The 16,757-nt window shown below is 31.2% G+C and overlaps 2 protein-coding genes across 9 annotated transcripts; one reads left to right on the forward strand and one right to left on the reverse strand.

The window, feature by feature from the left end:
- Positions 1 to 5,535: 5,535 nt before the first annotated feature.
- On the reverse strand, positions 5,536 to 16,422 carry LOC145788790 (uncharacterized). 8 transcript variants are annotated; one of them, XR_014347330.1, is made up of 11 exons: positions 16,075 to 16,422; positions 14,949 to 15,050; positions 14,681 to 14,840; positions 13,971 to 14,150; positions 13,009 to 13,143; positions 12,610 to 12,692; positions 12,152 to 12,245; positions 11,930 to 12,029; positions 9,402 to 9,457; positions 7,080 to 7,274; positions 5,536 to 6,135 (listed from the first exon to the last, which is right to left on the reverse strand). XR_014347330.1 is itself a non-coding variant. In XM_082900011.1 (9 exons), the coding sequence occupies exons 1-8, from the start codon at positions 16,311 to 16,313 to the stop codon at positions 11,940 to 11,942; spliced, it is 1,083 nt and encodes a 360-aa protein (XP_082756137.1). In that variant the 5' UTR covers positions 16,314 to 16,422; the 3' UTR covers positions 10,750 to 11,170; positions 11,930 to 11,939. The 8 variants fall into 8 exon arrangements, 3 of the variants coding, with proteins under 3 accessions (XP_082756137.1, XP_082756136.1, XP_082756138.1); XR_014347329.1 differs by having other exon boundaries at positions 7,080 to 7,341; XR_014347332.1 differs by lacking the exon at positions 9,402 to 9,457.
- LOC114288266 (oligopeptide transporter 4-like) lies at positions 5,778 to 9,171 on the forward strand. Its single transcript, XM_082900009.1, has 4 exons — positions 5,778 to 6,313; positions 6,997 to 7,249; positions 7,575 to 7,757; positions 8,359 to 9,171. Exons 1-4 carry the CDS (start codon positions 5,778 to 5,780, stop codon positions 8,971 to 8,973), a joined length of 1,587 nt encoding a protein of 528 aa, XP_082756135.1. The 3' UTR covers positions 8,974 to 9,171.
- Positions 16,423 to 16,757: the final 335 nt, after the last annotated feature.

The following is a 16,757-nucleotide window of genomic DNA, read 5'->3' on the forward strand; positions in this document are numbered from 1 at the left end:
GTAATAGTACTCAAAAACTTCAAGCCATTGTGGGAGAATTTCTCTCTTTCTTTCTTACTTTTTATTTTTTATTATCTTTTTCGCTTTTAATGTTAGGAATAATTGGAACTATATGTTTCAGTAAAATAAAAATAAAAAAAGTATTTAATGCCTTTTTGGTTATCATATTCACTATTTTTGTTTTGGCTTCTTGAGCTTTGAAAATATAAATAATCAAGAATTCAAAAACACAAACATTATTTTTTGGGGACCTTGTTTTCATTTTATTATTATTAGCCTTCGTTTGAAATGTGAGTTAATTTTTTAGTTTTTTTTGACTATTTAGCCTGGAGTTAAAAAGTCTTATTTGGGATAATTTTTTTGATAATATTATAATTTAGATGTGATATTTTGTCCTATTTCGTTAAAATAATTAATTTGGTTATATATGGCTATTTTAGCCCAAATGGGCATGCCAAACATAGCCTAAGTCTATATTTCTGAATCCGAAAACTAATAAAAATATTTAAAACATCAAATACATCATGCAAAACTTATTTTCTTTTTTTTCTTATAAATTATTGAAAACATGAGGTATTCTCAAATATTATATATATATATATATATATATATATATATATATTAAGAAAAACTTATTAATAAAAATGGTAATGTCAATCCATATCAGACACAGACTGCTATTGTGGATCCAGATTTGAGGCTAGTCAAATTTCTCAACTTCAACAAGTGTGATATTTGACCATTGAAATTGTCATGCTGACCTTGACTTTCCTATACCCTATCGAAATTAATTGCTCTATTTCTTCGTATGGTGGGCCAAGTAAATCTTTGATACCTACAAATCACTTGTATCAATTACAACTAAACCAAACCTGTAATTCATCCCAATGCAAGAATCCCTTTCACCACGAGATCCATTTCAACTCTCTTTATTCCATTGTTTCAGGAATGAAAACGTGATTCCTAGTTTTGATTCCTTAGACAAAATGAGATTCCACATCAAGTACGGAATTCTATTCCAGTCCTAAAAAAAATTGTCTCGTTAAAGAATAAAGCAAGTAGATTGAGGATTTCTAACTTAGCCAAACATTTGAATTGGAATTAAACATGAATATTATTATTAATAAGCAGTGTGTTTGATTTCATTTTTTTTGAAAATTTAAAATTTTTTTGTTTTGTTTTTAGTGAATATTTTTTAAATTTTAAACAATTTTTTTATTTTTTTTAGATGCACCTTACTTAGATGTATCTAAATAGTAAAATATTTGTGAAAAAATATTTTAAAAAATTAATAAATACAAAAAAATACGAAAAATATATTGAATTTTCTTTTCTTTTCTTTTCTTTTTTTTGTATTTTTTGGGATGTACTAATAAGTACACACTTTTTATCTTTTTATCTTTTTTTCATCACGTCACCTCTCTAATTTTCTGCACATCTTTTCGTAAAAAATCAAAAAGTGCACTTATTTAGATTATTCCAAACCACCCCTTAGTGCATTTTTTAAAGGCTTTTTTCACAAATCTATACGATATCTATAACCAAATGTCGTTATTTTGTCAAAAAGTTTCAAAACTTGAATCCTAAATTCTCATAATTTTGAAAGAATAAAAGTATTATGTGGCACTGTCTTTCACCTCTCTTTTTCCTCTTCAAGCCTTTTCATACTCTCTCTCCCTATATAAAATATAAAATATTAAAATATTTATCCATGTCCATCACCAACAATAATATTTATTTCCAAATAATAAAATATTCATCCATATCCATCACCTACAATAATATCTATCTCACTCTCAATCTCAATTTAATAAAAAAAAAAAAAAAACCCGGAACTCTTATAACTTTCACACACACACCTCTATTCAATTTATTCCAATCAAATTCAATCATTTTCTCATCTATCCATCTTTTATTTCTCAAAATAACTCATCTTCTCCATTATTACATTTTGCAAGTTTGATGATCTGAAAAAATCATTACAAGGTCAGTGTAATATTATTTCTTATTTTATATGTATTTTTTTAGTGTTTGTTACTTTGTGTGTATATATTTCTCTTTCTTAATATTTTTCAATTCATCTACACATCTTTTCATATTCTCCATTTTTATGCTCCTAATATTATTTCTTATTTTATATGTATTTTTTTAGTGTTTATTACTTTTGTATGTATATATATATATACATATTGCCAATATTTTTCAATTTATCTACATATCTTTTCATCTTCTCCATTATTACATTCAATCATTCTCTCATCTACCTATCTTTTCTCAAAATAACTCATCTTCTCGATTGTTATATTTTGCAAGTTTGATCAGTTAAATACACACACAAAAAACAGTTTCAAAACCTTAAACACAATTTCTCAATTTTAAAATTTTTAAAAATAAAAAATATATTTGGCTTAAAGTGATAGGTACATCTAACAATATTTAATTTTAAAATGTTTAAATTCTATCTAAACATACCTAATTTAAATTTTTGAATTTTTTTTAATAATATTAAAAAAAATGGTTCAAATCTATTAGTGTATTATCTAAATTTTGATTAGAGGAATTCCAATACTTTGTTTGAATTTTTCATTTTTTTTAATTTTTGCAAAATTTAATGCTAAGTGTTAATTTTTTATTGGCTATCCATGATTTTATCCAAAGTTCTTTTTGTAGGCTATAATGATAACAATTGACTACCATCAATTTTAAAATTTTCTATCGATGGTTTTTTTTTTTTTTGAAAAAATCATCATCAAGCATGCAATTTAAAAATTAAATATATTTTATTCTATTACAACTTTATTAAAAAAGTAAATTTATTTTGCTACTATTCAATAAAATATATATGCTTTTATTTTGATATAACAAACAAAATTAAATTATCTTTTACTCATACGTAATCTCTCATAAATATTTTATCTTTTTAAAATTTTGATTATCAACAACCGAATTCTCACATTTCTCTCTTCTTTTTTTTGTAGGATGTTTATTTTACTTTTATTTTTACTTTTCAAATTAGATTTGAACCATTTTTACTTTTCAAATATAGTGTGTTCTCTAAAATTTTTAAAGTCTCTATACTCAATTCTTAAGCAGAGTTAAGATTCTATTTCCTACATGTTGCTCTCTCAAAGTTATGTTTTTAATTTTTCATCCTTATTTTTCTCCAATAAGAAATATTTTTTTTCTCTTACTATTGTTTTTATTTTAAATTTTTAACTTTTAAAATCTTTTTATTATCGAAGACTCCTTATCTCTTTTTATTGATTTTTTATTTATCTTGTTCTTCTCCAATATTTTCATTTTTCTTTATTTCTTATTTCTTCCTTTTTAATTTTTTTTTTTTTTTTTGTATCCCCAATCCTATCATTATCTCCAACTTTATTTTTATTATATTTTTCGTATGATCCTTTTTTTTAATTTATTTTAATCTCTAATCTAATAATTATCTTCAAATTCATTTCTATCTTATTTTTCAAATGCTTCACAATTTAGCTATATATTTTAACATGCCATTGAGTTTTTTTAGTGTTTGCATATTGGATATAAAGTTTTGTTCAAACTCTACATTTAAGATTCGAGTTACATTCAACCATCAACAACGTTATAATTGGTTAGGCAATTGTAGGATTTTAGGGTTTTGATAAATTTTATTCTCTTTGTATACCTATATGTATATGTAGTGGGGGGATTTTTTTTGTTGTTTTCTTTAAAGGGGCCTTTGAACAATATGTGAATATTTTAATAAAAGTTTGGTTAATTTCTTATATATATAAAAAAAAATTATTATTCAACTCTGTTTGTATTGAAATTATAAACACATTACATATTAATGATCAAAATTTTAAAATTTAATTTGAATAAATATGTTTTATATATTTAGACAAAAATCATAGGTAAGAATTTTTTTTTCTATGATTGCTGAATTTTATATTCACGTGTCACTGCTATAGAAATATTCATGTCATGCGCGTTTCATGGTTAAGACTTTCTTGTATTTAAAATGAATGATTATATTATCATATAACATAAAGTAAAAATAAAACTAACTACGAAGTTAAAAAAAAAAAACAAAAAAAAAAAATGAAGTGATGTTAATTTTTTTTTTTTTATTTAGTAGCTTCAAAATACGAAAGTTGTTGAAATTTACAGGTTATAGACACAAAACAAATTTAAAAAAATAAAAAGTGATCCTTGAATTTTGTTGGTAATTAAATAGCTTTAGAATACAAAAACTGTTAAAAATAAAGTTAAAATTTGTATAATAAGATAACATACTTCTAGGTTGGCACCGCGAAAAAAGCACAATCATATGCATGGACTTTACCCAAGATTGGCAAGAAGCCAATCAAGATCAGCCAAAATCCAAAAGAGAACACCAATACAGCAAATCAAAAACAATTGACATACTTCTACTCCAGCTCCAAACCATATAGCTTCTAAGCCAATCAACTTTAAAAAAATTATTTTTTAACTACACAAAATTTAAATTTTAAAAAATGTTTATTTTTTAAAAAATAAAAAATCAACTTCTTTTTTCAAAATTCTAAGCCAATCAACTTCTAAGCACATAAATGTTTATTAAAAATTTATAGATGGCATTTAACTCTTATGTAATTTTTAACTTACTATGGTTCTATTTTTTATTATAGGTAGCATTTTACTCTTATCTAACTTTTAAACTACTATTATCTCCAGTTCTTCTATATATTAGATGTTTTTTAATCAAGTTTATCTTATCTAATTTTTGAATTTTTAAATTTCAACTTTGATTTTTTTTTTTTCAATCTTCATTTGATATTTACTAAATTTCCCTCTACCTCATTTTTCTAGGATTAATCTAAATTTCTCTTTCTATATTCTTATAATTTATCTTCACATTTACACTTAATTTTAATTTTAATTTTTTTTAATCTTTACCTTATATGTACAGGATCTACTCTTACTCTTAATTTTTCAATTAAGTTTATTCTTTTTTTAGGATTTATCTGATTTTCACTTTCTATATTCTTATAGTTTATCTTCAAATTCAAACTTAATTTATTTTTACTTTTATCATATATTTATAAAATTTCACTCTGACCTTTCTTTTTCGGTTGAGATCAATCAAATCTATTTTTTAAGTACCTATGTAAATTAATATCATAGAATTTTATTATTAATTTTTAACATATTTAGTATTATTTATCACCTTTTGTTATTTACCCGTGCATAGCACGGGTTATCACTAGTATTATACTTTTTAAATGTATTTATGTTAGGTGTCTAAAAATTAAAAAAATTCATTAAAAACATTAAAATACGAAAAAAAATAAAATAAAATTTTTTGAAAACTGTTTTTTGAAAACCAAAATCAAACAAAGTGAATAGCATTCCTGATAATGTGATTCTCATTCTCTATGAAACCAAAGATTTTTCTTCAATAATCACATCAGGCAGAATAATGTTATATGTACCAATTAGTATACTAATTAGTATACCAATTGATGATGTGACATAATTTAAAAAGTTTTTCGTATTTATAATTTGCATGATGAGTGAGGTCAATAATAATGTCATAACCAATATTAGTATAGTTGTTAGTACATTAATTAGTGCATGTAACACCAACCCATCAGGTATTCAAAGTGCACCCCCAAACAGCAAAATTATTATGGAAACAAAGAAGAACAATATATATATAGTCCACTGATACACGTGTTCTCCATAACTGACTAACCTGAAGAGGAAATGTTTGATCTCAAATTTGCAGGGCTTTGCATGAAAAAGACGAGGCACGCATGTCAAGGGCAAAGTTCTTCCTAATTGCACTATTTTGCAGCTTTTCCTGGTATCTGGTCCCTGGATACATCTTCACAACACTCACAAGCATCTCATGGGTCTGCTGGATTTTCTCCAAGTCGGTCACTGCCCAACAGATTGGATCGGGCATGAGAGGCCTTGGACTCGGAGCACTAACACTCGACTGGACTGCTGTTGCATCCTTCTTGTTCAGCCCTCTCATATCCCCTTTCTTTTCCATTGTCAATGTCTTCCTCGGGTACACCTTGATCGTCTACATTGCAATCCCCATATCCTATTGGGGCCTAGACTTGTACGGTGCTAAAAGATTTCCCATCTTCTCCTCACACTTGTTCACTGCACAAGGTCAGAGGTATAACATATCAGCTATTGTGAACAAGAAGTTTGAGATAGATATGGCTCAGTATCAGCAGCAAGGACGGCTACATCTAAGCATGTTTTTTGCACTCACTTATGGTTTTGGTTTTGCCACAATTGCATCCACTCTTACGCATGTGGGCCTCTTCTATGGAAGGTAAACACTTTATCCAAAGGTGCCTTAGGTACAATATTACTGTCAGCATCACGGCATGACTACATCATTAAAACAAGTTTTTTTCCCCACATTTTTATGAGCTCCAACTCAAATCAAATTTTTGTGTGAATAATTTGTACAAATCCCAAGTTGAGAACATGTATCAATGATAAGAGTAAGATTTTTTATTTTTGGATAGGCAAGAACATAGAAAATGATGAGAACATACAACATATTATCTTGCACAATCCATATCTTATATTTCCTGTGCCTTTTAATCATTACAAACCCAATTAAAACATTCAACACTTTGGCAACTGTTTTTTGCTACAAAAAAATGGAAAACAAAAACAATACCAACAATGGCCTTATGTTCCCAAACCCCAAAAGGCTTTGTGGATTCTCAAGACTCTTTAAATTTCCATTTTTACCCAAATGAGAGTTTTCAAAACTGAACACCATTTCAATAATTTTTATGAACTCTCAGTTTTCCACATGTTCTTTAATGTTATCACATGAAACTAATAACTAATAAGATAAATATATGTTCATACATATATGATTACAAGATCAAGTGAAGGAAGAGAAAAAAGAAAAGAAAAGAAAAAGAAGAGGCACTTTGATATTCATTTTCGGTATTTTTTGACACTTGGATAAGAAATGCATTCATGGTGATTCTACAGGGAGATATACGATCGATTCCGTGCTTCGTACACTGGTAAGGAGGATATCCATACAAGATTGATGAGAAAATACGAGGACATACCTTCCTGGTGGTTTTACGTGTTGCTTGGAGTGACAGTTGCAGCCTCTTTTGTACTTTGCATCTTCTTGAACAATCAGGTTCAGATGCCATGGTGGGGACTCATATTTGCTTGCATCATCGCCTTCATTTTCACCCTTCCAATCAGCATCATAACTGCTACAACAAATCAGGTGCCTGAGCAGTCTCTTTTAGTCCCTACATTTATGTGTTAGCTTTGCATCATGATAAGTAAATAATGTATCATTTCCTTACCCTGCACAAGCTGAACATGAACTATGTTCTGTTAGTGTAAAACCATTTCAAGCCTCATGGCCAAGAATTCAAAATACCATTTCAGGCCCTGGTAAAATTATATTTAAAAAGTTGTAACAAATAGGAAATCTGCAATTGTTAAAACATTTTTTGTCTCTAAAATCAAAGTTGTGTTATTTTCCTAGACATTGACGTGAAATCTGTTTCCTGTCCCCCCCTAATGCTCTAATATTTTATACGCAGACACCAGGGCTGAACATAATCACAGAGTATGTCATGGGTATTATATATCCAGGAAGACCAATAGCTAACGTGTGCTTCAAAGTCTATGGTTATATGAGCATTTCTCAGGCCGTCTCTTTCCTCAGTGATTTCAAGCTTGGACACTACATGAAGATCCCTCCAAGATCAATGTTCTTAGTTCAGGTAAATTATATTTTCCCTACAAATCTGACATACCATATATATATATATATATATAACAGAACACATACAAATCTGCCACATATGTTCACAATTCAGCATCTAGATATTTGTGGACCACTAGAAACATAATAATCCATTGATGCTGCAATAGAAGTACTTAGAAATAGTTTCTTATTGCAAGAAAGAAATGCTGTGGGATTAAATGAAATACTTCCCCATGAAAAGTCAGTGGTAGGAGCATTCACACTACTATATAACATACACCTCGACTAATCCCAGGGCCTTGAAATTAATGACTAGGCAAACCTCAAGTGGCCCCTTGGGTTGACTCGAACTCGAGACCTTAGATCGTATCCTCTCAAGTCTTTACTACACCGCCAACCTAAAGGTTTAGCTTTGATACAATGTTAGATTATCCCAAAAGCTTAAGTTGTTAGGAAATTGTTCCACAATGTATATCAAGCTATTCAATTGTTTCACCCAAACTTGAAAGGTTTATTGTTACTGCAAATCATTCCAAGGATAGTTTTCCTTCTCTTTTAGAAATTATTTCAGACATTTGTTTCCGTACAATCTGTGACATATATTACTCATATTACAGTTCATAGGAACAATCATTGCGGGTACTGTAAACATTGCAGTGGCATGGTGGCTGCTCAACTCTATTACGAACATATGCCAGGATGATCTCCTTCCAGCTGACAGTCCGTGGACATGCCCTGGTGATCGGGTCTTCTTTGACGCCTCGGTTATATGGGGTCTGGTAGGGCCTAAACGGATTTTTGGAAGCCTTGGAAACTATAGTTCCATGAATTGGTTCTTTCTTGGAGGTGCAGTGGGACCAATTATCGTTTGGCTCTTCCATAAGGCATTTCCCGAGCAGTCGTGGATTCCTCTGATTAACCTTCCAGTCCTTTTGGGAGCAACAGCTTACATGCCACCAGCAACAGCAGTTAATTACAATTCGTGGATCCTAGTTGGAACAATTTTCAACTTTTTCATCTTTCGTTACAGAAAGAAGTGGTGGCAAAGGTACAACTATATTCTTTCAGCGGCTCTGGACGCAGGGGTGGCTTTCATGGCTGTGCTGCTATACTTGTCAGTTGGCATGGAGAATAAAGGAATCACTTGGTGGGGCACAAATGGTGAACATTGTGACTTGGCAACTTGCCCAACAGCTAAGGGCATAGTGGCAGATGGTTGTCCAGCGAACTGATGCACTAATTCTTGTATATTATGCAAATTCTTAGCTCAAAATTTCACAGCATAAAATTAGCAAGGCACATGATGGCCAGAAAAAACACAGCACCACATGGGAATTTGTATGTTTCATACAGATTTATTTATTTTTATTTTTCCCAGTTGTGTAAGTTCCATATGGATTTCACTGTTTTATAGTAGGTTTACTTTTGAATACGGATGTTAAACAATCCCCCACTCTCCCCAAAAATAAAAGTACATAAATACATAAACAAATCGACAAGTAAATAAAGGTGAACACTCACTCAGCAATTATAGCGAAGGGCATTATGCAAGATGGCTGCCCAATAAACTACTTAACAAATGCTGGTGTATTTCATATGTAAATGGGCTATCATAGAAGCTATCAAGCTAAGAGCACAGTTACGAGCATGAGAAAATCACCTTCTGCATATAATTCAGAACGTTAGGTTAGTTCCAAATCTGCTTCTCCCAACGCCCTGCATTGGCAAGACTAGCATTGAGTAAGAGCTCAAACACCATGAATTGAACCCCTAAATTCACTTCTCCTTTGTCACACCTATACCACTATGCTACAATGCCCTAGGCACTGATGTAGAAGAACTCAGAGACTTCATTCCCAAGCAAATAATAAGACTTATGTGTGTATAATTAACATCTGAGAAGCATGGACATGGACACGACACGGATACGACACGGACACACTGACACGTTAATTTTCAAAAAATACAGGACACGATACGTGGGGGACACGCATGGAATATATAATTTTATATATTTATTATATATTATATATATAAATATATCATTCAAATATAATATAAAATGCAATATGACACTAATTTCTATAAATTTATATGGGTTTTGTTTTATTATTATATCTTAAATTGTTGTATTCAAGCTTATAATTAATTTCACATGTATCTAATCGATAGACACATGTGTTTAAGTGATTGACACATGTGTCCTCCAAGTGTTCAAAGAGTGTTTGGATCTTTAAAAAAAATTTAAAAATAGGACACGTTTTGAAAAGTGTCAGACACGTGTCCTAAGAGTGTCCAAAGAGTGTCGGTGTCCGACACGAACACGACACGGATACGTCACCTTCTTAGAAATGTCCGTGCTTCTTAGATTAACATGCAGCTTATATTTTTTATTATTATTTTTATTAGCAACAAATATGTTCCATCAAAGTTGAACATTTTTTTTTATACAACAAAAAGGACATTTTTTGAGATACAAAAAGAGGACAAGTAGTCTTCTACATATGCAAACACATCACCAAAAAAAATAAAAGAAGAACAAACAAAGAAATCACTTACAAATCACAAACCGCTCTCCAATCTTTAGAACTAAAAAAACAAAGTGGGAAGAATTGCAACCAAGCTCAATATAAAAAGCACAAGCTGACTCCATTTTCCCAAGAAGCATGATTGGTCATTTCAAAATCACAACGCCCAACTATTATCTTAACTCAAAAAATATAATGGCAAAAACTCCTCATCAGGACATCTACATACATTTATGTAAATTACATATGCATGTATAAATTATATCATTTTGAACCTAAGTGGATGTCTAAATAGTATGAGTGCACAAAAGAACCAAACCAAATCAACCTTTATGGGTTGTGTAAGTTCAGCTCTAGCATTGGTTCGGTTCAATTCTGGGTCCAAAAATCCCAGAACCAACCAATCGGTTTGGTTCTCTGGTTGGTGACTGTGTAACCTAAACCAACCCAAGAACCAAAAAATTTAAAATCGTACAATTCAATTAACACATCTCAATATTATTGGTTATGATTGTATTATATAACCACACTTATACACATAATCATAAATATAAGAATTGAACAGTCAAGAACTTTTACTGCTTAGAATGAATCTTGTGCTAATTGTTCAACAATCGGATGCTTGGCTGCGCATATATAATGCATTTGGGCGACAAGCTTAACAATCCAGGATCATGCCCATGATGGAGTAAGAATATATCAACTTTTTTCTTTCTTTGGTATTTCCTTCTGTTTTTGATGACATTGTTGTTAGCTATATCCATGTTCAGTTAATCTTTCCTTCTTCTGATTTCATGGTGTCAGTGGCAGTGGCAGTGGCAGTAGTGGGTTGTTTTTCCATTCTGTTTGGAAAGGGGAGGCCTGGTTGGGGGTTTCAATCAATCTTGCTGGTAATTTGAGGCTGTTAAAATCAGTGTACATATATCATATTCAACTCTAATTTCTCCCACACGCATATGTGAAAGCCAAACTAAACCCTCTCATATCCACCAATTAATCATCCTTCTGCCTTTACCCGCTGAACTAGAGAAAGGTGCAGAATAGAAATGTTTTTCATGAGAGCTATTTATGATATTCATGCAAAATACATTGACAAAAAAAAAAAAAATGCAAGCGATTAATTAATCAAAGAAAAGGAAGATTGAAAGGGAACAAGTAGACAAATGCAATCAGACTGAAAAGTTTTCATTTTATTTTATTTTCACAAGTACCCAGACTGATAAGAAAATGGAGCACAATTGTGAAATCTTTTACTTTCTATTTTTGTCAAAGTGTACAAACGCACACACACAAAGTATAATGTGGCCAATCAAATGTATAGATTGGAACATCTAGGAGTCATTGGCCAACATCCTCCACATTTTTAATGAGAATTTAGTAAGATTATAAGGGGGTAAATTAAATAAAAAATATCATAACATCATTTCTTACACAATTGAAAGGAGTGAAACAATGACATTGATAAACATAAGATAGCTACTGATAAATGAGAAGATATGAGAGAATAAGAGTAGCCGCAGTAACTGATTCTGTAAAGAGAATTGTTTGGGAATTCAGATGACTAGGTACTAGTAGCACAAGTCAGTGGAAATGCTTCCATGGATTACAACATTTAAAGAACCAATTTACTGCTGTCTAAAAAGGGTAAATAATGACATACCTTAATGTTTTCATGGTTGGTGTACTGAGAGCCACTGGTTATACTCATCCATCCTTATTATAAAGGAGCTGGAACTTGGGGAACCTCCTCCACCATATGCCTTTATGTTTAAAACAAGCAATGCAAACTCGATTAAAACTGATCCCAAAACATCCAATCTTAAGGGAGGTAGAAAGACCCAAAAAAAAAAAGAAAAAAAACACTTTTCATCATCATGCACACCTTTGCAACTTCAGAGGTATCAGTAGCAGTATCGGTACTCCTTAAGCACATTTTAAGATTATTACGTTGCATGTAAACAACAGCTCCTATGGGCCTGACATGACAAATGCGCATATTCAAGAAGATATGTATTGCACATTAATTAGCAATAATCTAAGAAAATGTTTAGTATTTTGATAAGAAAAGCTCTTCGTTTAGAAACTCAAGAGTGGTTAAAATTTGAAATGTTCTAACTCGCAATCTGCAACTGTGAGTGGAGGAAACTATTTAAATAGCAATGCAGCCAACCTTCAAGGTACAGATAATTGATGCTACATAAAGCATGACCTAGTATAGAACCATCAAAAAAGACCTGACACTTAGGTAGATAGATTGATGACAGTTCACATGCCAAAAATATCATTTTAGAAATAAATAATATAGTTAAGTCAATAACATCTATTCCAATAGCAACTTACCTCAATCCAGCTGCAGCACTCTTTATGCTAAGTTCCTTACCAATTTCATCACTTAAATTAGAATTTCCATCAGCTCTTACTCCCTAAGGACCAGATTCATGGAATCAAAAATTGCTTGAACATTTGAAGAAGATGTAAAAATGTTTGTTCACTAACAGAAGAAGAGGAATGATAATCATTTTAACAAGAAAGAACTCAAAAGTTTTAAAAGTTTAGCATCTCCAATATCTAATGAGGTAGATATGCTTTAAAGACAAATGTTAAAACCAAAAGTTACATAGGGCTTCAGGTGACAAACATTATACATAAAAGCCACATGACAACAGTCTCAAGCAAAATATACCAGGACTAAAATTATTGTGGTTGTTGAAAGATAGCGCTTTAGCATAGCTAGTTTACCAGACACTCCCCATAAAATCCTTTGCCTAAACGAACTTTGAAAACCTTATCCAGCAATTTTTTTGCAGCATCCTGCCGAGTAGATATATAAGAAATTCCTTTGCCAATTAAATCTGCAGAGCTTATCTCCAGTAACTGTAAAATAGACAGTTTGAGCCAAGTTCAAGAACTGACATTAAAACTCTAAACTAAAGCACAAGAACCATAGATGAAAGGGAAAAAGTGATTCATATGACAATTCATTCTAACTTTAGCCTGTAGATGCAGATTATAAATAAATAAGTAGTGCACACAACTGAACATATCTCTGCTTATACGTTTGCTTCTGAGTAGCATGAATCAGTTTAGAGAAAGTAAAATTCTGTTTGCACACCACATAAAATCTCAATGCACACCATTTGTGTCGTTTGGATATAAACTTCTGAACAAAAGTCAAATGTTCAGACATAAACTTCCGAACAAATATGAATTGTTCAGATATACATTCCGTTCAACTTTTCATATTCGAACAACTGTTTTTTGTTCAAAAGTTTATGTCCCAACATTTGACTTTTGTACAAAAGTTTATATCCGAACGGCATAAATGGTCTGTACTGAGATTTTTTGTGGTATACAAATAAAATTACCCTTAGAAAAAATATTAACATGGCTGCTCATTTCTACAAGAGAGGTTGCACTTCCTAGAAATCTGCTTGTCTCTTACAAATAGTTGTAAAAAATAGATTTTGATGAATTTTTTAGCTATACAACACAGATAATATAAATAGACAGCAGGCTTGGAGTTAACATTGCAGCGAGCTCGCATCTCTTTTTCTACTACTATTTAAGAAAATCTCACATGTAAGACAAAAACATTAGGCATGAATATCAAACAAAAGAACAGTAACATTAAACAATATGCTAGTCAAAATAAATTCTTTAAAAAAAATACAAGTAGAAACTCAAAATTTGAAGCACTGAACCTGTTCATACATGTGTGGATTAGTGATGCAGTTCAACATAGAACGCCATTCACCAAGCCCAATGTTAAAATCTTTAATGTTTGGTAAAATCCATCGGCGAAGATCTGCATCTTCAATGTACTTAAGAACCAATTCCATGCGATCTCGATCTTTTGGGTTTAATAAACTTTTGACATTGCCCTGTTATACACAAAAATGTAGATAAATAATTAAATAATATTCATCCTAACACTGGTGTTTAAGCTGGTTGCATGAAATTGGGACTTTGGTTTGCAATTCAAATGTTTGGCCACTTCATGTACTTAAATTTGTCTTCGAACTTAAATTCCTTACACCACAAAGCCATAAAAATAATTTCCCTACAAAAGCAAAATTTTCACGTTTTGTGTTATCTCTAATTCTGTGGTAGAAAAGATAGCCCCCAATTGTGTTTGGTTGCTTCGAAAAAAAATGGCCCAATTTAAATTCCATTACTTTGTTGCTCTATTTTTTTATTTTTTATTTTTGAGAAACATTACTTTGTTGCACTATGAAACGAGAGTTTCTGCATTTAATGTGAATGCCACACTCCAATGATATTTGGAATTTTGAATTCAGTTGAACTGAATCATTGAATGGGATCCCAATTCACCACAAGCAAACACAACCTTATATTACCAGAATAATTAGGTGTTAAAGCACACACAGAGAATAATTGCACTTGTACTCACATCACCGTATCTCATCTCTGAAAGTTTTGCAGAGAAGTATTCATACACAGCAGTCGAGCTGCTCTTCTCAATATCAACATGAAATGTGAGGTTCCCACTGCAATCATGGTCAGATGAAATCTTGGACAGCACTGATTTTCTATGATCGAACCCAATCACCCTAATTAAACCAACTTCACATTAAGCGACCATATACTCCAAAAAAAGCAGTGAAATCAAACAACAAAACCACCATTCAAATCAAATTAACACACAAATGTTTGCTTACTCGCATGAAGTTCGCCATGAAAGTTCCGCCGCAAATCCTCTCGGCCCAAGAAAATCAAGAAAGTAGCATTTCTTGATCCCTTCAACACACAAATCTTCAACCCTACATTATTTTGAAAACTATAATAATAAAACGGGTAAACAAAACTGTTTGGCTGCTCAAAAGGCTGAGGAAAGATAACATAAGTACAGAATATGAAGTAAATAAATTATTCTTTCCACTAAAATGTAGACTCCTTGGAGCATCTCCAAACATTACTCTTTTTTTCATCAAATTTGAGTGAAATTTGGTTAGATTTTTGATATGATATAGAACACTCCAATCCTACTCTCTTTTCTCTTTTCATCAAATCTTTTTGAAAAAATCTTAAGTGATCCTAAAAACTTGTTTTAACCATTTCTTATGAAAGAAGACCATAACCAATCCTTACTCTTTTTAAAATTTTGTTGGGAATTGGTGAATAAATCTGAAAATTATAAAGATTGAGCAAAAATATGACTGGTGAAAATTTGGTTAGAGCTTGATTTGGTGAAATGATTGGTGCTGACTCTTCTAGCCCAAAAGGAGCATTTCCAGTCCTTCTATTTTGTTATCAAATTCAAATTTGACGAAAGAAATGGCTGAACTTGCACTCCAACCATTTCAACAAATCTGTATCAAATCAATGGAGAGGCAATTTTTTTCACCAAATTAACCTTAAAATGTGCTTGCACCAAACAAAAAAAAAAAAAAATTAAATGTGCCAATTTTGAGTGCACACCAAGTGTTTGATGAAATGTTCCTAAGCATCATTCTCATATGTCAAATACCATGCTTACCATGTCAAATGCCATGCAATAGTGTTATGCAACACTCCAATCCTAACTCTCTCTTTTTTCATCAAACTTATCCTAAAAAAATCCAAACTTAAAAACATATTGTAAGCCTTTAACCAATTTTTCATTCAAATTTGATGCAAAAATAATAATAATTAAGAATTGGAGATGCTCTTAGAAGACCCAATATCTGTATGAGGATCAGCTAAACATAAATATTACATAAAATTAACAAGCTGCAATATAAGTATGTACATGAATGTGTGTGCATGTGAATGTATATGCGAATTTGTGAGAATGTGTATGTATACCTGAGAGGTTCGACGGAGGAGAAGGGTAGGATGAGGCATGGGAGGTTGAGATGAGAGTGGAAGAGGCGAGCGAAGAGTGCTGAGAAAGCTCCGGAAAACGAAGGGTAGTTGTAGAGAACGATGATTGGGGTTTTTTCTTCGGAGGCTTTTGCTAGGGCTTCGAGTGCAGAGTTTGATCGGAAACTTCGAGTCAGGTTGAACAAGTTCGGAGTCCATCGCCGGAGGAGCCAGAGAGTCATTGGGAATGTTGTAGCAGAGCCGGCTGAGAGAACAGCTTGTTTGGTTTGGTTAGGTTAAGCGGGTTAAACCTAGGAGTAACCCGGGATTTTTTTTTTTTTAAAAAAAAAAGGATTCAGAAAAATGTGTTCCTATAATCTATACCTCTTGTGTTATTTTAATTCTTTTATTTTTAATTAATTTAATTTTTATTTTTTTATTACTTTGGTCTAATTACTAATAACATTTGTGTTCCAGTTCAAAAAAAAAAAATTAAATGTTTTTGACATAAAATAATTAGATCACAACAAGGGGTTGTAGTGTCCCCATTGAGCCTTTTCTCAAGTGTTTTTATTTTATTTTTTATTTATATATATATTAGCATATGTCCGTACCTGAAGGTACGGTGTAAATAATGTTATAATTATAATATAAATGTAATTGTAACACTATTTAAATTTAAGATT

The sequence above is a fragment of the Camellia sinensis genome, chromosome 12, assembly GCF_055761805.1.
Source record: "Camellia sinensis isolate YWXY chromosome 12, ASM5576180v1, whole genome shotgun sequence".
NCBI lineage: Eukaryota > Viridiplantae > Streptophyta > Magnoliopsida > Ericales > Theaceae > Camellia > Camellia sinensis.